The sequence below is a fragment of the Triturus cristatus genome, chromosome 4_1 (genome assembly GCF_964204655.1).
Source record: "Triturus cristatus chromosome 4_1, aTriCri1.1, whole genome shotgun sequence".
NCBI classification, from domain to species: Eukaryota; Metazoa; Chordata; class Amphibia; order Caudata; family Salamandridae; genus Triturus; species Triturus cristatus.
The window spans coordinates 1,108,368,719-1,108,392,372 of record NC_140585.1 but is presented as its reverse complement, the minus strand read 5'-3'; the positions used below and the strand labels follow the sequence as shown (position 1 = coordinate 1,108,392,372).

Sequence of the window (23,654 nt, the reverse complement as noted above, 5' to 3'; positions counted from 1 at the left end):
ATGGCCACTATGAAAGTGGTCTTGCATTCGTGAGAATTTGAGCTATTAGCATTAGAATTGTAAATGTCTTTTATATATGTGTTGGTTTTGAAGACACGTAAATATAAAGGCATTGTCATTTACAATGCCAATAGCTTAAACTCTCGCAAATGGAAGACCTATTGCATTGCAAATGCTTGTTGACTTTTATAGAAGTGGAGAGGAAACTATGCAACTAGGCCTCATATGCTTTCAAGGATTCGCTTCAGCTGTTCACCTTTCTCACAACTGGGTTATTTCACTTGCTAGCGCATCCACCCACCCCCCAAGGTACACCTTTAAGTGCCCTGCAAGGGCGTGTCGCCACAATGCCTTCTTGAGTAGTTTTAAGAGGGTCAGCGACTCTGAAAGAAGTCGCCAGTAAAGTTCAGCCACTTTACTGCACAAATGGAGAGAGTGGGCTTTGTAAAGCCATTAGTAAACACTGCGAGCATCCGTGGCAGTGACTAACCCCCTGGGAATGCAGAGCTTCAAGATTTCTATCGTGGATCTTGCTGCTGGGTGAAGAAGGCCTTTGTGTTAATAAGGTGGTGGGTGCTGGGGGGGGGGAGGAGGGAAACTAAGAAAAGCCGACCAAATTCCTCTCAAGATAAAATACCACTTTTGTTGCATGTAGAAGAAAATTCCATAGATAAGATGAAATATTTAACTTGTTCAGAATTGTTGGTGCAATGGGTCAAAACACAAGGTCCTTGAATAACTGCTAGTCCTGTTTAACTCAGGTTCACCCTGGCCACTTAAGTCTCCATCTTTAAGATTTTCCATGAATAATCATATGTAGAAATAACATCTCTAAAAAATATTACAGGGCAACCTTTTTTGTAAGTTGAATTATTATATTTAAAATCACAAAATCAACAAAAATATTGGAGCTCCATATAAATATCTTATAAAAGGCAATTTGATGCACAGAAGAACTTCCCAGTATTCCAATGGGAGGCCATCTTGAATGGACAGGTATAAGTGTATACTCAACAGTTAGTCGGACCCAGTTCACGCTGAAGAAGACCTCAATCAAGGCAAAAGCCACTAGGCGAGACAAGCAAGCATCATGAGATCTCGCATAAGCGTGACGACCAATGTGCTCATGTATTTCTGCCCCAATGCTAAGTGCTTTTGGATAGTTAGGACATGCGGCACCACATTCATTGTTGTGGAAGTGTGTTTTGTACAGATTTGTGGCAGACATGCCATGCCCCGTTGGCACGCACTACAAATGGGGAAACTGGTGTGGTGGGATACTGGTGCAGACTCTGAGCAATGGGAGAGTGACCTGCTACAGAACTGTGCACCGGAGTCCATATTACAGGCACTTGCGCTCATTTTTTCCACCCCGGGGTACTTTGGTATTACAGAAGCGGCTACAGATGCTTGTGCCTCCCCTTCTACAATACGGATTGCACTGGTGCAAAATGTGCCCTGCCATGACCCAAGGGGCGATAGCTCATTTAGATTAGGGTGTGGCCCAAATCCAATGACAGAAAGCATGTGGATCTGCAGTCACCCCATACGACTGATACAAACTGAATGTTAAAGAAGCCTTTGGTGGCTCACTGAGTGTGTAATTGCGCCCTTGAGGGCAGCCATTGAGAGGTGTGCTTGGGGATCTAGGGATCCCTCAGGTGCGTCTGTTTACAGATGGATCTGTACCCCCTCCTAAAATTGAGCCTGGGTTCACTTTCAGTGGTTTCAAACTGATACACTGGTCTGACGTGGAGGTGAAACTGGTAAAGATTGCACCTGTGCTAAGGAAAGTCATTTTTTCTGTAGGCGTACTGTCTTGGTGAGCACCGGGCACACTCGGTTATGGGTGTACCATAATGCTAAATTGAGCAGTGTACCTCGCGTGCAATTCGGATGGAGGTGGCATATCATGGATCTAGTGCACTCTCGATGTCTGTACTAGGGCACACCTTCAATTGTTTGTGCCCAGTGCTGGCATGGAAAGGGTATAATCACAGAGGAAAATACACTCTCTCCAGCAGACACACTTACTGTGACCGATTGTGCATGTGCAGGGGAGAATACATTAGTGAACGTTGGAGACTCAGTTTGAAACCGTGGTTTCATCTTTCACTGAAGAGGGACCCGGAAACATTTTCAAGGGTGGATATAGATTCGTCACAGGCATGTGCAGTGTGTAATTGCATCTGCCTGCCGGTGGATCCCTGGGAGGAGCTTGTGACCCCTGTGCTTGTCTCCAAATGGCAGCTCCCAGTGGTTGCACCTCTTATGTGGCACACAATTTGTGTGCCTGCCAACTGACTCTTTGCTGTTGTGGTCAAGCATGTAATATGGTGTGGCTGCATGTGCAAAGGCTTCCCTCAGTTGTTTTGGGCCATACATTGATGCAAATAAGGGCAATCGCCCTAGAGAATATGCCGGTGCACATTTTATGCCAGCATGATTCATATTATAGAGGGGGTCTTGAAAGCATCTGCTGGGGTTGTAAAAAGCAAACTCAAATGTAAATTGTACCACTGGGTCATTTTGTTTCATGCAGCCCCAAAACTCACCCACTGAGTAACATTGTTTGCCCCAGTGCACCCAGAAAGGCCTATTGGCTAAGGCACCGTTTGTATGCCACTCCCAAATCTATACTGTGATGATTACCCTCATGTCAGGGCTCACTAGCACATTTGACATGATTAGACATACTGAGGACGGGTAAGGAGTTCATCTTGTCTTCCTTAGAAATGGGCACTTACTTACCCGGGGGGAAAATATACTAGTACACAGTGTTCAGCGGCACACTAGTAATCATAGGATGGTCATTGCGGCTCTGTTAATACTTTGAGCCTGGTGTGAAATCCAGTCTGTGAAAGGCATGAACTTATGCAGTAAGGTGCCTGGGTGTGTGGTGTTTCTAGGTAATGATTTGAGCATGGAGATAAAAAAGCGTGGCATGTCTTTGCTGTGCAGGATGTCTACATGTCCTGTTGATTGTTCTTTGTGTGTGATATATTAGAGATGAGTGACGCTGTCAGCAACACTATGGCCTCAATTGCGAGGCTCCTCTTAATTCCAATGGGGCAGTAACAGCAGCTACCGAACTTAGTGACATTTCGAGAACCATGGCAACAAAATGGCTCCATCTTGTTTCACCTCTAGATAGCATCTGCTAGTCTGGTCTAGTGTTTTTGTATAGCGGTTGGCCACCCGGGAGGACTCCCAGCGCTGCAACAGCTAAAATCAGCTGAAATCTATTAGTGAAACTATGGGGAGTGGGGGGAGGGGGAGGGGGGTGCCGGTGAGCAGCTATTTCCTGGGTTATACAGCCCGGAAATACCGATTCCCATGGTAATTCCTCATTTTGAAGGGGTCCCTCAGGTCCCAGTTTTTATCCCCAGGTAACTAACTCCACCTTCCGGAGTTAACTGAACACCCAGTATCAGCACATCCAGGTGAGTGGAATTACCAGTGGGATACTAGGCCACGTAGAGCGACGCCTTAGGTGGGATTCCCGGGATGTGACGCTCATACAGATTTTGCTCTCTTACAATGTACACCTTCTGTGTCTTTTTATCTGAATGTATGTATGGAACACAGAGCCAACAATATGAAATGCCTGAACCAGTAAAGTTGTTTTATCTGAATGTATGGAAGATAGACCCAACAATGTGGAATGCCTGACCCTCTAAAAAAATGTATCTAAATTAAGATAGAGCGACAATATGGAAAGCCTGACCCTCTAAAGATTGAGAGCGATGGACATCCACATTGTATGAACAAGATGAACTAACAGAGTCCTGCCCGAGTAACTCAAAAAGCAGACTGCGCACGCCATGAATTGATCTGCAAACGCCTGTGCAAGAAAACATGCTACGACTAGGCCTCAGCTCCGCTGACATTCCACAGGCCGCATTCCTTGCTGCGGCCTTCCCACCACAGGGCCCCACAGGGTCAGGCTCTGGCCTGGTATCTCATCATATTATCTCATCTCCCTCCGTCTTTCCCATACTTAAAATCAATCAACCAACTCTTTTTAGGCCTCCCCCTTGGCCTGCGTTTCTACCCTTCCTCTCTGATTCCCACACAGTACCACGCCTATTGCTTATCCTCAGAGCAGTGTCTAACTCTCTGTATTGTACTACTTGCGGCAAAGTATTCATAGGGTATCGCAAACGCTGTATTCCTTTAACACAGACTGTATTGTTTACAAACAATATGTACGTGAATCTGAAAATTCACGTACTTGAAGGACGTATTTATTCAATGTGGCTTCAATTACTTCACAAAGGATGTCACTTTTTAAGCTAAGCACTCCACATTCAATATGTGCAAATTTGTCAAGTAAAAGTCCTAATTTTGAGGTATTTTTCTTCTTATTTTGAAAGCGCTTTGCTGACAATCTGCTGAAAAAGCTGAGGTCGGACGATAAACAGATGGTAAATGCAGAGGGGCCACCCTGGAAGAAAATGGAAACAAGCAACTAACTGATCCACCCTTTCAAAGTAGGCGGGGAAACCTTGATCCATCTGAGTCATGTCCCAGGGACTTTGATGAAGGTCAACACGTTTAAAGCAGCATTAACAATGTGTTGGTTGAACCATCTTCTGTAGCCCACTGCATTAACCCGTCAGATGACAAGTTGCACTATATTGTTCATTGCTGGAATACAAAGTGTGAAACTTAAAATCCCTCGCCGAGTTTCAAGTTCGTCATTTATGCTGCACATGTGTAGTCAGATATGTAATGTTATGCTACGCTATTGTTTTGTGTTTTGTGTTAGGTTGTGTTCAAGAGATTTTTACAGCATACATTTTACCAGTGCTATCCCAGATTCGGATGGCTTCCCAACATGTATGTAACACAACAGTTGCGTAACACAGGCACCAGAAGCCCTGCGGTGCAAGGGAGACCCCACCCCAGAGCTTTAAATGGAATGAAAAAAGTGGGAGGGTGCAAGAATAAGTAAAGCATGTGAAATATAAGCAGGAACGACATGGACTAGCGTAACATGTTTTACACTCATTGTTCAGAAATCGATCAGTATTTCAACATACAAAGTTAAGGACTTGAATACAGGGCCCAAAAAGATCCCATTTCACTGTCTGATTTAAATTACTACGAGGTCTGAAACCCGTAGGGACCGGGCCCACTTAAAGACCTGCCCCACCCTTCAGGGAGCCCCTAATCAGCCCAAGAATATGAACATCTATGGCATATGAGAGCCTCAGGTGCCCCTCACCACATTTTGTAGGGTGGGCCCATATTTTTGTACGACCGTTCGCAGTCATAATTAGTTCATGATGATGATTTAAAGTGTTGTATTTCATGTGTTCCCCAGATGCTCCAAGATCAAATACGCAAGTCCTAAGAAGCTATATCTACATCTTATTGTCTTACTTTTCTGGCTCAGCTCAGGATCAGAGCCCAGGACTTTTGTCACCCTGCTGGACCTAGTTAATTGCATTGCTCTCCAGCAGAAGGAAGAAAGGCAGGCAGGCAGCAGGCAGGCAGGCAGCAGGCAGGCAGGCAGGCAGGAAGGCACGCACGCACACACACACACACACGGAGCAATTTACAGTGCATTTACAGTGCTTCACCTAGCTCCTAGGAGGAAGGGATGGGGAAGATCTGCATTTGTTAATTAAATATCACAATGTACAAGGATTGGGACTGACAAGGCCCACAGAATAAAGGATGAAGCCCAGATCCTGGAGCCAATAGAGGAAGGGACTTCAGGGAAAGGTTTGATGGGAAATGCCCTAGCAGTGATGTCAGCAAGGGGCAGGGCTCAGGCCCACAGTGGAGATGTGACCAGTGACTCATGGATGGTGCCATCTTGAATTGCCCCAGCATGCCCTGCAGGAGGGTTGGGACAGTGGCGCAGAGGTGATGTGGCACCCAAGGATTGGCCAGGGGTGCCTGGCTTCTAGAATTTAACATCCCTTATTAAAAAGTCTTGCACAAGGGAGAGAGAAGGCTTTTTGTTGGAGCTGGGCACTGGGACTGGAATGTGGCAGCCATGGACAACTGGAATGAGGAACCACCTGATGCCCTCTTGGACTAAGTACTCTGCGTACAGTTGACCCCAGGACCAGTGGGTCTCTTTCCAGGACCAGACAAGTTGGTCCTCACACCTCCCCATTGGCCAGTTGGGGGAAGAACTTGATTTCTGTGCCCACACTAGAGGAGAGATACAACAGGAGACAGAAAAAGTAGAAATATTAGCGCAGGGAGAAAGTGGAACCAGCTCCTTGCAAAGTGTGCCACCTTGGAGGCAAGGTGGTCTGAGGAAAAGGCTCCCTGTGGTTAGGCTTGTCATCAGAAGTAACATGAGCCCAAGATCGTGCATAACAGCCCAATGCGGTCCGAGATATTGAAAGGAGAAGGATTTGACCTTAGACATCCCCCCAGCAAGATATAGAGGGCAGGGAGCTCACTACCCGATGTCAAGAAACCCCTGAGGTGGGGTAGAGTCAGGGGGTCTATGCAAGGATCATTTAAAAGTCATGAGTCTGTGAGGGGGCGTGTGTGGGGCCCACCCTCCAGAGCTCTGGAGCCCTGGGATCCCAAATCCCTGGGCCATTTCCTGTTCTGGGGGCCCAGGACACCATCTCCGGGCCCCCACCAGCAAGAGCAATGGGGGAGCTCCATCGCACATACCCAAGGAAGAAGTACAGGTACCCGAGACCTCATTTCTGGGCCCCCAAAGCTACGAGGACTGAGAGAGTGCCATCACCCCCCACCCTCAAAAGAACAAGAAATGAACCCCCATCTCTCGGCTCCTGATGCCATTCAGGGAGGGAAAGCACCATTGTGCTTCCCTGAGAGGAGGAGGAAGGGCCTGGTACCCCATCTCCAGGCCCGACACGGGATGGAGTAGAGGGAGATTTGCTGTGCCCTCCCCTACTCTTGCTCCCTGTGATCATGTCTGAGGGGAACGTGGCGGCCACCACAAAGGAGGAATCTTTGCCTGCAGGAGCAGGCAGGGGAGTAGAGCATTGCCAGCCCCTGCACCAGTAGAAGGAGAATAGCAGCTAGGTTGGGAGCCGGAAGGGGCAGCCAGGGGTGGGATCCCAGAGCCGCATCCAATGAGGAAGCCTTGCAGGTTGCCCAGGTGGGTCTGGGAACCCCCAATAAAAAAAGGAAAGAAAAAGAAAAGAAGGATGTGTGGCACAAAGCTGTGTGGCAACACAAAGGAATGCAACCAGAGCCGCTCAGTAAAAATTCAAGCTCTGTGAGACAGCACCCCATAATGCTTTGCAGGGCTTCTTCAGGCCAAAATTTGTCAGCGATCTTGTGGCCCTAGGATGGTAGAGATCTGAGTTCTGCGTGCCGGGGGGCCCGTTTTTTGAACAGAAAATGCCCTTAGGGGAGGTCTCGGTCACTATCCAATGGGCTACAATTGTCCCTCTCTCCTGATGACTACTTCCGGTGAAGTGTAGCATCTAGCTATCCCAGAAATTTCTGTTTTGCCCACTCCCAGCATGGAAGAGCTCATCTCTTGATGTGCAGAGGTCCCGAGCCCAACCCATAAGTCTGGCTACCAGGGGGGCTACATGCCCTGTAAAACCGGTTTGACAACTGGTTTCCTCTCTCTGTCCCCAGTGCCAGCCTGCCTGCCTAACCAGTAGAGCAGCCCCTCTCCCAAATGTCTCCCATTAGCCCTTCAAAGGTGGCTTCTCCTTTGAAGCTCACCTTTTAGGCCCCTGTCTATGTGGCTTCCACCCAGGTAGAGGCAACACCTCTCCCTCACACAGGTGTCTACTGTGTACTTTCCTTGGAGTCGTTGGTACTTCTCCCCAGGAAGGCAGAATGCTGTCTCAGGGACAAACCGCATGTACAATCAGGAATGGGACAGGAGACTTTAGGCAACAAAGTGGCAACTTTGTAAAAGATCATACTGCAACAAGTTACATTAATTTTGACTTGGGCAACAAGTCAGCCTTAGTGTAACAAGTTGTTTGAGATCTTACAGTACCAACTTTAGCAGCCTCAGTCAGAAGTTAGCAGGGCTGCTGTGATAACTCTGCAGTCGCCAATGGGGCTACTAGCCTTTTCAACAGTAAACATTTTAAATTTGGGTTTTTACTGCTGAACAATGTAAAGAGCACATTTTCCATTTTCCAATATACTGCACCCTGCCTTAGGGCTCGATTGGACTGCCTTTGGGGTGACATATATATAGAAAAGGGAAGATTTGACTTTCCCATTGCATTTAAATTGTAAAGTCCAGTTAGCAATATAAAAACTACCCTTCCAGTCTGCAGTGGCAGACTGAGAGCCATGTTTTTATCTTTGTCCTACACAGGGTGGTACAACCTGTGCTGAAGTCCCTGGACTGACTCTCTAACCTACAGGCCCTGAGTACCCTTGGCTGCAAATACTAGGGACTTACAAGTAAGTTAGCTTACGCCAATTGGGTATAAGCCAATCAAGCATACAGATTTTAAGGCCAGGGCGCTGGCACTGAGGTCTAATTAGAAGGCCTCAGTACACTCTCAGAGTCGAAAAAAGCAGCAGCATCAGTCCAAATTTTTGAGGTGACCATACAAAAAGAGACATTTCCTTTTTTGGCTGCCCTCCGACAAAAGGTGATAAGCAACTCATTCTTAGCCTGGTTGTTCTTATCATCTAAGTGCAAGAACCTGGAAAGACCACCTGCATTGGCATGGTCAGCCCCAGGTCTGTGTTCCACTGTAAAGTACATAACCTGTAGGGAAATGGACTATCTCAACAATGTGGGGTTCTATCCTCTCATCTGCATAAGCCACCTGAGAGGTCTGTGGTCAGTTTGACCTCTGAAGTGAGTCCCAAACAGGTAGGATCCAAACAACAGCAAAGGCTTCCTTCTCAATGGCACTCCAACGCTGCTCTTGGAGAAGGAGTCACCTACTGATGAAAGCAACTGAGTGATCTGGGAAACAACCATAACAACGCGGTCATTACATCGCATTACCTTTACAACGCGGTTGTTACAACGACCGCATTGTCACATCGCAGTACCATTACAACGATTTGCTCTAGATGTTGCTCTAAACTAAGGAACAGTATCATTTACTATTCCAACACCTTCCCTAGTGTTACACACACTGGAGTTGGAATAGTAAATTATACTATTCCTAAGTCCAGCGCGCCATCTAGAGCAAGTCGTTGTAACGACTTGCGTTATAATGGTACTGCGATGTAACAACGGGGTCGTTGTAATGACCGCGTTGTAATCGCATGCGTTGTAAACGCATGGGATGTAATGGTATATATTCGGGTGATCCTGGCCCATATAATTAACATGTGGCAACACTGTCCCAATCCCATGTTCAGGAGTATCAGTCTGGACAATGAATTCCTATGTTGAGGTGGACCAGGTGATCCTCCCAGGTGGACCTGAATACAGCTATAGCAACAAGATATGCTGCACTAAACCTTTTCAGACCTGACAGTACTCAGTTCACCAACCTCTGGAAAGTGGCAGGTGCATTTTTCAATCCAAAAGGCATTACCTTGAATTGAAAGTGGCCTCTAAATGTTGAAAAAGCAAATCTCTCCTTGGCTCCTGGATTGAAGGCTATCTGTCAATAACCTGAAGTCAGGTCAAAGGTACTCAGATATTTTGCTGCCCTCAGTGTATCAATGAGCTAATCAGCTCTTGGCATGGGGTGGGTGGGCATCAGTTTTTGTGACTACATTCATGCCCTTGTAGTCCACACAGAACCTCCTCTCCGGCTTCCCTCTTTTGGGATTGAGCTTGGGCACTAGTACCACTATCCTGGCTCATGGACTACTAGAGGACTCTATCACCCCCAGCTCTAGCATCTTCGTAACCTGAGTCTTAATGCTAGCTTTGACCTGGTCTGACAAACTGTATATCTTACTTTTGACAGGCAAGCATGGGTACACCATGTTGTCAAACCTGAACTCAGAGAACAAAATCTATCAAACTGCTTCAGCAACTAATAGAAGTCCCTTTGTTGCTGATCTGTGAGTTTGGAGGAGATAACTACTCCTTCACAGTTCCATCTTGGGCATTAGAGGACAAGCGATCAGGGAGTGACTCACTTGCCTCTACCTCTCGGCCATCTGTCACCCTTAGCATGATGATGTCTGCCCTGCCATGGTGTAACAAGGGCCTGTTGCCCTGGATGACCCTATGAGGGTTCTTGGGGTACCTAAGTCCACAGTAGGTGACTTCCCACTTCTTCTTCAGAATTGGATATGACCCAGTCCATTTGCCTGTCAGTGCTCTGGGAGCCACGGACTCTAAGCCCCACATCTACTGTCCTGGCTGGTATTCCAGCATTGAGGACTTTAGGTCATACCAGTGCTTTACAAGCTCCTGACTGGCTACCAAATTTATCTTTGCCATCTTTATGTACTCAGCCACTCTTGAGTGAAGGCCTAGCATATAATCCACTATGTCTTACTTGGGCTCTTTCAGGGGACTCTACCAACCCTCTCTCACCAAGCTTAGGGGACCCCTCATAGGGTGTACAAAGAGTAGCTCACAGGGACTAAAGCCAACTAATTTTCGTGGACCCCTCCTGTTGGCGAACAACAGGCATGGAAGGAGAACATCCTATCTCCTCCTGAGTTTTTCATGCAAACCCATAATCATGCCTTTTATAGTCTTGATTAATCTTTCAACTATACCATTTCCTAGTAAGTTACACCACACTCATCCCACATTGCTTTCAGACAGCCTGAGATCACCTCCTTAGAGAAACCCAACCCTGGTGAAGATTCCAAGGAGGGCTCTAGCTACTGCAGGAGCAGTGGCTGTCCTAAAGGGAATAGCCTCTGTTTTTCTGGTGGTATGCTCCACCAACACAAAGATACATCTACTCCCTGAGGCTATCAGAGGGTCTAGGGGACAAAAATATCAATCCCCACCCTGTCAAAGGGAGACAAATAGCGAAAGAAAGAGAAGAAAAGAGAAAGAGTTACAAATAGACAGATAACGAAAAGGATGAGAGAATGAGAATAAAGTTGAGATAAGAAGAAAGAAAGAAGGAAAATAGACAGAAAGAGAGAATGAAAGAAGGAAGAGAAAGAAAGGAGAAAAGGAAAAAAATAAGCAAATAAAAGTGACAGAAAGGAGTAAAAGGGAAAAAGTAGAAGCAAACAGTGAACTGAGTGAATAATGGAAGAAGAAAGAAAAAGAATGAAGGAAGAGCAAGATAGAATGAAAAATGTTGGAGCACCTCCCTGAGTGTGGCCATTGGGAGGACGGGCTGTGGGTCTCATTGAGTCTCCCAGGCCTCCACCCACATATTGGTGCAAGTACACACTGCACCTACCTGGAGTGATCCGGGCCCCATCTTAAAAACAAGCATTGGCAAAGGTAATAAGTCTCACTTTTGACAACTACTGACTTTTCCAATGTCATTTGAATACGCTGCACAGCATTGTTAAGGAAGTGTGCAGGATGACAAAACTTTGGCATGATGACATGGCTAAAGTGGACGTGTCATTTTGAAGGTGTGTGTATGCATGATGACGTGTGTGAGCATGAGTCATTAAGCATGCACATCTACAAAATGACATGGGTGCCATTTTTTAAGGTTACCAATCCAAAAACAATCTCTAAAATAAACAGACTTGAAAAAGAAGCAGCAGAAGAGCATTACAAAAATTAAGGTGGAGAGACTGGCAGCAATTTATTGCATGGTGCCGCCCCCCACAGAAAACGAAAAATAAGATATTAAAAAAAGACTGGTTGTTGTGAGGAGGGGGCAATGGTGGAAGGGTGAGGGAGGGGAGCAACTCACGAGGGAAAGCAACATGGGGCAGAGAGAATCATTTGAGCGAGAAAGCAACACAGATCACAGGAGAGGAAGGCAGTATGGCAGGTAGGAAGCACACGAGTGAGTGCTTGTCACATGAAGCCCTTGGCAGTATTTGGTGTAAGGGTAGGTATCTGGTGGGATGGGAGAAACACGAGGAAGTGAGCTAGAAAACATAGAGTGCTTAAGCAACACGAAAAAAGAGGTTCCCTAAAAGTGAGCAGTCGAAGGATAAAACCCAGCCAATCAGAGAGGTGGCAAAGTTGCTATGCTCCAGGGGAAGAGTAAAACACAAGGTGGACAGACTAGGACAAGAAATTACACTGAATAAGAAACAAGCAAATGAAAGTGACAATAAAGCCAATGAGTGGGAAGCAATGGGCGGGCAGGAAGTCTATGTAAGTTCTTTGTAAACCCACAATAGGTCTTTTGCAACCAGATAGCGTGTGCTGCCTGGTAGGCTCAAACTTAACAGGTGGTCACTCTTATTGCTGGGAGAACTCGTGTGTCCGACCTGTGGGGAGTAAGACGAACCTACACTGTGATAGAATGTTCAGGAATGTATAGTGGCTAGAAACCAAAGAAGTGTTGTTATTGTTAATATTGCTGAGGGCTACCATGTGTCGATGTCTGGGCAGAGTGGAGGCTACACTGTCAGCTGGTGGTGTCCACTTGTGCTGTTCTGTGGTCCAGACTCCGTTGCCTTGTACTCACTGCCTTTTCTACTGAGCTCTACCCTCACGTGCTCCTGCAGCTCTGAGCGCAGAGTGAGGGATGACTACTTGCGAGGGAAGCAAAACAAGCTTCTCCCTGGAACCAGAGGAAATATGAAAGGGCAGCTGGGAACGTGAGGTGGGGATTGTGTGAATCAACCAGAGAAAGTGAGTGACAACGTGAGACGAAGTTCACTAAAGGCCGGACTCAGATGGCAGCGGAGGTTCTGAGGGTGGCAGTCTGCAATGAGTAGGGTTGGTAACCATTTAACTCCTCGTCTTGACCTATGAAGTGATCCAATGTTAAGCAATTGCTTTGCTTGTGGACATAATTTCAAAACTGGTGGTTTTACTTTGTAAGTTCTAAAAAGAGGCTGGATATGCTGTAGATGCTTAAATTAATTATTATGGTAACTCCACAGATTATTAGAGCAGTGAAACTCGTTGGAGGCACTGGAAAAACTTTGCAAAAGTCATAGTCAAACACCAGACACAATGCCAGGGTAAAACTTGTTACAGAGCAGACCATCAATATATTATTTATCAAAAAACCAGCCACCCCATGCACTGAATGGGTTAAATAAAAAAGGGTAAAGCTACATGGGGGAAAGTGGAGGTGGCGGAGAGAAATACACGAGAGCTTTCTGCACACGGAGAAAGCAACGAGGAGTGCAGGTGTAAGAAAGTGGCTCTGTATATACTGAACCAAAGTAAGGTTCAGTGTGCACAGAGTCCACAGTCCCCAGAGGTCTGGCAGAGGCTAACGTTAGATATAACCTTACTCTCTAAAGTGGTACCTTGGTCGAGCAGTAAGGCAGTATCAGAGGACAGTGTAAAGCATTTGTTGTACACACTCAGTAAGCAAATGGTCTCACACACTCAAGAACTGAACTCTAGGCCAATTGTTTTGTGTATAAAAATATATAGTTGTTTTATTTTAGAACCAACAATAGGTATCAAAATACTTTCTCAGAATAAAATGCTGTAGTTGTATACTTTCAATAAGCAATAGACTTTTAAATGCAATAATTACATTTGTTGCAATAGGCAACACAATTCAAACACAATTATAACATTGAGCTCAATGGAGTTTTTAAGTAAATGCAATTTCAATGATTTTACGTATAATTTTCTTACTCAGGGTTGGATCCTAGATTCAACCCTGGTGCATTTCCTGTAAACAGTTGAAAGAAATCGTTTTTGTTACACGGGCGATTTTTAAGGAATATTTGTATGTTTAAAAAATCGTCACTTTAGAAGAATTTCTTGCAAAAACCAGGCAATGTTATCCTACGGAGGAAAATCAGGTTATCGGTAAGTACAGTTGTAATTACTTTTCAGGGTCAGTGCTGGGCACCAAGATCCAGCACTGGGATCTCTCCTGATAACAGGTGAGTAATTTCGTTTTCGTTGTTCGGCTGATTTTGAGTGAATATTTTAAACTTTCAAAACTCGACACTTAGAAGAATTTCCAAGTGAAACCGGTCAATGTTACCCTATGGAGAAAAGTGAGTTATCGGCTTTCAAGTAAGTACTCGACTGGCAGAGTTACGGTTCTGGGCATAGACTCAGGGGTCTCCCAGGGTCAGGTAGGTACAGTTGTTACACCCTCAGCGGCACAGGGGCAGCCGGGTGCAGAGAGAGTTAGGCCCAATGTTAGCCTATGACGGGCAGGGGGCCTTTGGTTGGTGGCTGCTAGCAGGCAGGCCACGCGGCTGCGGGAGCTGGGCTCCTGGTCACTTACACAGCGCAAGTGGGGAAGTAGACTAGGATAGGTGTTGCACTCCCCGAGGCACTCGGGCGGCTGGGTGCAGGGTGCTTTTGAGCCGTCGGGTGCTCAATGGATTTCAATGGAGAAGCTACCAGATAAACAAAGGCTGCAAGCTCGGGGACGGAGATTCTTCAGATGCGACCACCACTTCGAGAGGTAAGTTGGGAAGCTGTAGGTCAGGTAGGCACCCAGGAGTTGGGCACAGGGGGCAGAAGGGCACCGGGTGCTGGGGTACCTTTTGGCGTCGGAAAATCATACCCTCTGCTGGTCGCGTTTGGAGGGGTCCCTGGTTCTGAGGCTGCAGGCGTCATCAGGAGCGTCAAGGAGGGTCCTTGGGTGCTGGATTCTTGGTCACAGTCGCCGGGGGGAATCCTCGTGGTCTTTGTCCACTCAGGCACAGGCCGGGCTCGGCGGGTGCAGAGTGTGCTGGAGTCGCGGTTGCTGGCTGGCACCAGGGGTTTGTTACTTGCTTTGAGCAGAACCACTGCTCGTGGGAGTCCCAGTCTTTTAGAGTCACAAGGCAGTCAGGTCCTCCGGGGTTTTCAAGGTTGCTGACCACTGGAGATGCCGGGGTTTAGCATATGCAGGTTCGAGGCTCGACAGGCCTGTAGGGCTGGGGCCAAGTCAGTTGGTGTCTTCCTCTTGTTAGCAGCTGCACGGCAGGTCTTCTTTCTTCTTGTTCTTCTTGCTTGTTTCGGGATCTGAAGACTGAAGGTTCAGGGTGCCCCTAAATACTAAATTTAGGGGCGTTACAGGTAGGTAAAGGGCAGGGACCAATGGGTCCCTTCCCTGGGATGGGTACACCCCCTATCCTGCCACTCTCCTGTGGGAGGGGGGCAGTAACCTAGTCCTGATTGGGTAGTGCTTCCCATCTTCAAGATGGCGAGAGCCCGGAGATGTGCTTCACCTCGCCTCCCCCACCTGAGGGGTGGGGTTGGCAGAGGCTGGCACACCCCTTTCCTCACTTGGGGTTTTCTGCCAGTCTTCCCACCAGAGTGGGGGCTAGAACCGGTGGGGACCAGTTGCTGAGTACAGCAAGTGGTCTGGGGAGGCTCACAAAGGCGGCATGCCTTTGAAGCTTCCCCCTGCCCATTCTGGGGGAATAGACCTAGCACCTCGCCCACAACGTGCATTGTTGCAGGCCCAGGAGAGCGGATGGCTCTCTACCCAGGGGTCCAGCAACATGTCTGCTGGGTGGCAGCCTAGGCAGCCTCTCAGGCAGGATGTGGATTGTGGGTTAGGTTCAGGGGGCAACTCTAAATTGCCCTCTGTCGTGCATCTTACATTAAATCCCACACTGGCATCAGTGTGGGTTTAATGTGCTGAGAAGATTGATACCAAACTTCTCAGTCTTCAGTGTAGCCATCATGGTGCTGTGGAGTTCGTGATGACGACCTCCCAGCACCATATACTCTTAATGGCAGCACTGCACTTGCAGTGCCCAGGAATGGACCTGGGTACTGTAAGGGTAGAGGGCTCATGCACCTGTACCCTCACCACTGGCATAGTGCACCCAGCTAGAGGGGTGACTGAGGTATGCCAGGGCAGTGTGTTTGTGGGCATGGCACACAGGGATGTGTGCCATGTCGACTCTCTGTATTGTTCTGCACCAAGACAATCAGCCCGCAAAGGCAGTGTGTGTGTGTCAAGGTACAGGGCCTTCTCTGGTCACAGTGCCTTGGGTACCTATGGTACCATTTACCAGGGGCTGACGTGTGGCCAGAGATGCCAATTGGGTGTAGGCTTCAATGCAGTTTTAGGGAAGGAACACAGGCCCTGGGCACCTGATTGGCAGGAGCCCAGGGCACACTCAGTCAAAGTACATCAGTAATTCAGCAAAAAGTGGGGGCATACCATGCAAGAAAGATGGCACTTTCTCACATGGAGGATGCACAAGAGGGCGAAAGTTGGAAAACGTAAGCACTTCTCTAGTGCTTAAGCAAAAAGGGAAATAAAGCAACATGGTTCATAGTAAAAAACATGAAAAAAGTGCTGTGACGCACCTAGCGTTGACCACATCATATCGCTTTACATTTGTTAAGCCATGTTGCACAGTAGCCCACAATGCTGTGCAATAGGTTTAAAAAATGCAGGAGGCGCAGGTATGGGTAAACAGAAAGAGGGATGTGCAGGGGAGGAGGGAGGGAGTACCAGGTAGGGGATGTGGGAGGAGTTAAAGAAAAGCCAGGGGGGTTGAGGGATTGAAGAAATAGTACCTCAATCACGTCAGGGCACTGATTGAGTTTGAGCAATCTGTGCTTGGTCCATGCTCCGAGAGACGACTGGAAGGGATGTTTGGCCTGCGCTGGCCAATTAGGAGGCAGTAAAGAAGAGTTAAATAGAAGCCAACAAATAGTAAGCAATGGGAGGGCTGCAAGCCGTTTTTTGAAGAAAATAGTGTCTCCCAAGCGAGTGCATGCACTAGCGCATGCTCTTGCTGCCTCGACCCTAATAAGGACGGACCATTTCCAGTGAAAGTGGGAGCTGTGGTCTCAAACCTTGCTCTATTCTTTCATTAAAGTGGTGTACCCGCTACAAGCACAAACTGTCAGATTTTGTGTGTGCAATGAACGTAGCATATACTTTCCATGGGCACTCCGTTAAGAGTTTGCCTGGGTGCAACCCAAGACAGTGTGCTTGCAATGTGCTGCTTGTTGCGCTAATTGCTTTTGTTAAATCTGCCTTGGTCTCATTTGAGGACACTTTTCATATGAAAACTTTGGTGTACATAAGCGTAACACATTCCTGAATAAACATATCTCTCTGTACCTTTCATTTTGGCCTCCTCCGCACTCTTTTGCCTCTGTCTTATTCTTTCCAGGTCCTTGAACAATCTGTCCGCCTCTTTCATGAGTTCATCGATGGTGAAATTCAAGTTCCGAAGCTCCTGCAGCTCTTTCAGATTCTCAAGGATGTCATCAACCTCTTGCCTTGGGAGGACGACAGAACAGAAGTAGACACAGTGTTACTGCTGTACATTATGACTTTTGGGAACCGGACCCTTAGCCAGGGCGGTGACTCCCATGGGACGATCCTGTCTCCTGAAATATAAAACAGCAGGTGGTTCCCACCAGGGAACCTCTACCGCTAATTTGTAACAGTTTATTATATTTCTTTGGCGATTGGCCACGCATGTGGGGCTATTCTGCGTCTATAGAGGGTGGCGTCAGCAAAGCCCACCCAGGGGATTTTAAAGAATACCTCTTGCTGGTGTACGAAATGCAGTGTTTCCCTCAGCGTAGACATAACTCTGCCATACAGAAGTAGAGACATTTTACGAAAATCTTGGAAATTGCCATATACCATTGTGGAATGTCAAACTGTACATTTACGGTGTTCATAACATGCATGCCCAACGAAGAATGTTACACAATTGGTCATGCATTTCACAGATGGTTAACCCTCCTCATGACATATGGAGTAGGGGAAGAGACAGACGGAAATAAAACAGCCATATACAACATGGAGGAACGAAAACTGAGAAAAGGGGTGGGGATTCACAAAGAAATGCCTCCCATGCAAGCCTGGCACAGCTGCTGCGCGCGGGACCCATCCTTGTATGAGCAGGAGAAAGACATGTACAGTACTCAAGATCACTTCAGGAGTAGACTATCCTTCTGCCATGTTTGCGCGATTCATAAGCCACTATAGAAGGTGTTTCTCTAGAATATGCTGATGGTTTGATGGTGGACTGATACTTGTGAGAAAAGTGTCATTCAGAAAATCCTAATGGCTAAGTGCATGAAGTTAAACAAAGACAAAGTAGGTAAGGCCCACCGAGTACACACAGCCAGCCACAGTTATGCCATAGTTTTGACTCAAGACCTTGTAAAGTGTCTTGCATTACCCGTGTTTCTTCAGTAGAGTGGTTCCATCAGTCAACTCGAGGACTATTTAATGCGGAGTTCCCTAGAAAAACACAACTCTCTTGCCTCCATACTCCCCATTGCACACTTTTTTCATTTATGTGTGGTCTAGAGATGACTAAATTATTTTACAAGCTGATGACAGACTGCTGTTCCCAAATACACTTTCCTTACTTCTAAGTCTCGGCAGTCTTCTTCAGTGCTTAATTTGAGCCAGTGGCTTCCGGTGCCCGGAACCGGCACGTAATTGTCGACGCCGACCCTAATGACGGTCTGCCACACGTTGGCGCTGTTTGTCTAATTTAGAGATTAGCACACCAAGAGTTGTTCATTAATTCAATATGCATTAAAAATTACTAATACCTGCCGCCCAAGCAATTTTTGTAGCTTTTGGGCCTGGAATAGTCTTAAGTGTCACATTTGTAAGTGCGTGATGGCAGTAGTTTTGTTAGTACTGTTGGCAGCGCTGGAAGGGGCAAAGGGTGGTGCAAGGTGCAGTGGTCTATTGACGAGGGCCCTGGCACTTTTCTTTTTTTGTTTTACAAATTTAGTACTGCCAAAGATGCATCCTCGGTTTCCCCTTTTGTCTCCCCGAGCGGTCAAGGGCTGCGAGGCCTTTGTCTGGAGAGCACTTGCTGTCCAGTTACAGATCCTCGAATTAGAACATCTTTCTCCTTATGCTGACAAAGCCCGAAGATCTTGAGTTCACTGGCAGCACGAGGAAGGTGTTATGGGATCTGAAAAGATGCCCCACTAGTAAGGATCTCAGTAACACTGAGGGACAGAGCTGGAGGTTGGAGGCAGTGGTTCTTCCTCATCATGGTAAAAACGTCCTCACCAGGGTGTTAGAGGCTGGTAAACTGCTCTTTAAGAGATATTATGACCAGCCTCTACCCTCCAATTATAAAAGGAGGCCTCTGTTTTTAGAAGCACTCTTTGCCTCTAAATTGCTTGCCTTCTGAATACCGGTTTCTCCCTTATAGAACGCGACTATCTATATGAACCTGTCACTGTAGGTTTTGTGGTTTTCATCATGCACACTTTGGCAAGTCTCAGTCTAGAGTGCATAGAGTCTTTTATTAGCATTGTGGCAATGCAGCATCCATAACTCTGCACAATAATCCCTTTGAGACTTGACCAATGATGCTTGAAGAAAATGTTCCATAATAGTACCCACACCACCAATGTATTTTTGAGCGAGTTAAGCCATATAAGACATGGATCTATTCAATCTGGCCTAAAAGGATTTTCCTTACAATGTGGCATAAAATTCCGAACAGCCCTAAGAGTATTGTTTCTGCTATCTGGGTCCATTTTATACAAACCTATGTGCCACCTAAGCACTTGTACCATCACATACCATGGAGGCCTGCATAAAAGCCACTAGAGGGTGCTATACTAAAAATGAAGAATAGAGACACACTTTTGAAACTGACTGCAGGATGCCAGTAGGCAAGAGTATCTTGGGCTCTGCCTACACACAATCTTTGCAACGCGGTAGCGGTGGGGGACTCTTAGGTGCTCAAAAGGAAGTGGGTATGGAAATCAAAGCTCGCATCCTTAGTATGGCCAACACATCTGCTTGCCACTATTCTACTTGATCATCTCATGGACCAGTTTAGATGTCATACTGGCACTTCTGTTACTACAAGTCTTCCGTGCTGAAATTTAAACATCACTTGACAAGAACTTATAAGGTGGGATATTTCAATTTTCACCTCCCATCATGTGACTCGACATAACGGTGAGTTGTTATGATGCGCACACTTCAAACCCCCATCCCTACTAGATGTCAAATATGGACAAATAGGGGAAGTGTAGAAGAGGAAGGGGAGACCAGATGGTGGGGTCTTCTAATCGCATCACTCGGATATTAATTGACAGTGACTTTTTGATTAAGATCTTATGTTCAACGTTTACTTCCTACTTTCACCTCAGCGTGATAATGTATTTTAACAGATAGTGTTTGGCCTCAAATATAACCCCTCTACAACAATCATTTTGGTGAACTGTTTGGGCCATAATGTTTGCTGCCACAAATGCCAGAAACTGGTCCATCCCTCCTAACTGGCTGAAGGACAGAGAAGCCGAGTTCAAGCCCCTGACCATGATTAGAGATTCCTGGTTTCCAGACACACTCTTCCTTCCGGATGCCATAGGAAGAAATTCCATGTTTGTTCCTGAAGCAAATTATAGGTGAAGTCAGCCCTGCTTAGAACATATGTGTCATGTCCAGGGAAACATGTTTTCAAAAGCTGTCAATCTCCCCTTTAACCCTCCCCCTTACTCCCTTCAGTATCACTGCAATATGTACCTGTATGTAACATAAATATGAAACACTATTACTGATGTAAAAACAAGCCCTAAACTGTACCTTTTCTGTGACATTTTTACCCTAAATAATCCCTATAACTGAACACATTGTGTAACCCTCTAGAAGAGCCAGATGTAGCAGTTGCCAATAGCATGAAATATGAACCACATCCGAAACTTTCCGAAGCTCCTTCAGAAATATTTATTTTATTTATAGTTAAATTACAAATCAATACCATATATACATGCTCTCTTGCTCACTGTAGAAACTGAAAATATCAACAGATGTAAAAAAAATACTCATATTTATATATTTTGTAATTGTGCTTACATTTATATAGCGCTTACTACCTCTGACGAGGCGTCAAACCGCTTTTCGGGAAGTAGCTCGCTACTACGGAACCTGTAAACAATTAGTGGTGAATTAGCATAGGGAAATATGAAATTAATTTGAGCGGTGGACATGTGAGTTTGTTATTTGGATCGAAAAAGGATAGTGGAGGGAAAGAGGAAAGGGTTTACATTTATATAGCACCTGCTACCCCTGATGAGGTGTTGAAGCACTTTACAACGAGTAGTAAGCTACACCGGACCCCAAAAAGGACTAGTGGTGAATTAGAATAGGGAATATGAAATTAATTTAGGTGGTGGACATGTGAGTCCGTTATTTGGATAGAAGAAGGAAGGTTTTGCATTTATATAGCGCTTGTTAACCCTGATGAGGTGTTGAAGCGGTTTTTGACGACCACCCTGCTAATTAAACACTTGACTTTAGACTTTCTGCAAGATCTTTGGCACCCAAAACTGTAACTCTTTTGTGGTTAGGAATAACGAGTTCACTTTTGGGTGGTATGACAGACTCTCAATAGCATGGGCTCAAACACATCAAACTGACTACCCTTTCACCAACGTCAAATGAAAAGCAGAATAAAAACAGACATAGGAAAAGGCTGTGTCATTTTAAACGAAATTGAGTTATTCTGAAGACAACCAGGATCTCAAATTAAATATCCTAGCCTATGGGCGCCAAGGGCATTTGAACTACAGTGCCGAAGAGTATAAGCTCTATCACCGAGAGGAGGTCATACCTTTGCTGGAATCTCCTTTTCTGATTTGTAAATAATGATCTTCTGTTTTAAAAACTATTTAACTGTGACTGGACCTTTAGTTTACTTTGTGGTATTATGGTGACGTCTGTGCCTGAGTTCCAAACCTACTACTCCCTTCTGAATTCTTTACTAGGGTCAGACTGGCCTATAGGGCAATCAGCCGCTCTGACAGGGAAGGATGTCAACAGTTTTCAGCTGTTTGCTGGCCAGGTTTTGTGGTCTGCTGGGCCTGTTTTTAGGTTGAGCATTCGAGACCTCTTGTATATACTTTAGTATATACTTATTATATACTTATATGTGTATGTACTTTGTGGGCTCTGGAGATCTGCCCTAGGACTTGTCTGCTTCCGCTTAGGGACTTTGTTATCTGTTCAACTGCCTCTATTTAACTGTCTTGATAGAAAACGACCAGCAGAGGTCAGTATAGTACCAGAATCACTTAAGCATTCTCTAGATTCCAGTCCATAGAAATTGTCTTCCACAAGCACTGGTAGACAATAATATTTTTTTCAAATCTTGTATTTTCAGTGATATGACCACCGAAGGCCCTGATTTTATATTAAAAACAGAGCTTTGGACTATACCATTTCCCGCTGAAAGGCAATATTTCTCTCCATGTGTTCCCATACCTGGTGTGTCACGCAGTTTGGTGCTTAATTTCTCTCCATGTTAAAGAACAGTAGATGTTTCAGCACCCAGGCTAATGTGCTGCATAGCTAAATACATATAAGGTCCCAAAGGCGAGACCGATTGCATTGTAAATGCTTGTTTACTGTTAGTTTCCTTACTGGCAAAGCAAACATCTCTTTGGGGCTCTCCTTAACTACCCTTGGAGAGTCAATTGTAGAAATGGAGTAACTTGGGCTTTGTATTGGAATCTTTGGTATATGTGTGGTAAATGGCATTAACTACCACATCACAGCACAGTAAGCACTGCCCATCCCGGGACCTAGAGAAAAGGTCTCAACATCACATTACAAAACCCCTTATCTGAAAGGGATTTGCATGTTCAGCACAATGTTTCACAAAAAAACTGTGTTTTTCTGCATTTGGCAAATGCAAAAAGAACTATTGATGGACTGAATGCAGAACAATGTCATACATTCAACCCAGTACAGAGATCTGGGCCTAAATCCATCGTTTTTTTGCTCACCATGTCATTCCAGTTTGGACCCAGCCATATGTAAAGCAGTCTTGACTCTGTGCCCAATGGGAACAGTCCAGCCCGAACTGCCAGGCCCGGTCCTCCCTAGACTGGAAACAAGCATCCTAGGACCGGTTTCGGGGTTTCACCCCTCTTCAGCCAGAATAGCTTGACTCCAGTAGCATGGAGGGCACGGGACTCACGTCTGAGCATACCCGTCCCACTCGGGGTGACAAATGCAAAAAGAACTATAGATGGACTGAATGCAGAACAATGTCATACATTCACCCCAGTACAGAGATCTGGGCCTAAATCCATAATTTTTTTGCTCACCATGCCATTCCAGTTTGGACCATGTTTACGGTCCAGGGAAGACATGGCTTGGCAGTTCGGGCTGGACTGCTCCCATTAGGCACAGGGTCAGACTGATTTGCATATGGCCATGTCTGAACTGGGGTGGTGGAGTGAGCTAAAGAATGATGATGGATTAAACCCAGATCAGTTGACTGGGGGTGAGTATTTGGTTTGTTCAAGCGCTCCGTCCATCATCTCCTTTGATATCGCTTTGTTCGCCCTAAGTTGGCAGGGTATGCCCAGACGTGGGTCCCTTGCTCACTTTGCCACTGGATTCGAGATAGCCTGGCTGATGAGGGTTATGAACCCGAAACCGGTCCCAGGATGCTTGTTTCCGGTCCAGGGAAGACATGGCTTGGCAGTTCGGGCTGGACTGTTCCCATGAGGCACAGGGTCAGACTGATTTGCAAATGGCCATGTCTGAACTGGGGTGGTGGAGTGAGCTAAAGAGTGATGATGGATTAAACCCAGATCAGTTGACTGGGGTGAGTGTTTGATTTGTTCAAGCGCTCCGTCCATCATCCCCTTTGGTATCGCTTTCTGCATTTGGCGCCATGACTTGCAAGCCCGTTTTCCTAGCTCTCCTTGATCAACCTTTCTGGCCCATCCCTTCTTG

The 23,654-nt window shown here is 46.2% G+C and overlaps 1 protein-coding gene across 2 annotated transcripts in view; it reads right to left on the bottom strand.

Annotated features, from left to right (window-relative positions):
• The window catches only part of LAMB4 (laminin subunit beta 4), a 572,267-nt gene that overhangs the window by 129,279 nt on the left and 419,334 nt on the right, over window positions 1–23,654 (bottom strand). For both annotated transcript variants that reach the window (XM_085654108.1, XM_085654109.1), the window contains one exon: window positions 17,022–17,182. In XM_085654108.1, coding sequence (XP_085510234.1) covers window positions 17,022–17,182 — 161 coding nt within the window. The remainder of the gene's footprint in view (window positions 1–17,021; window positions 17,183–23,654) is intronic.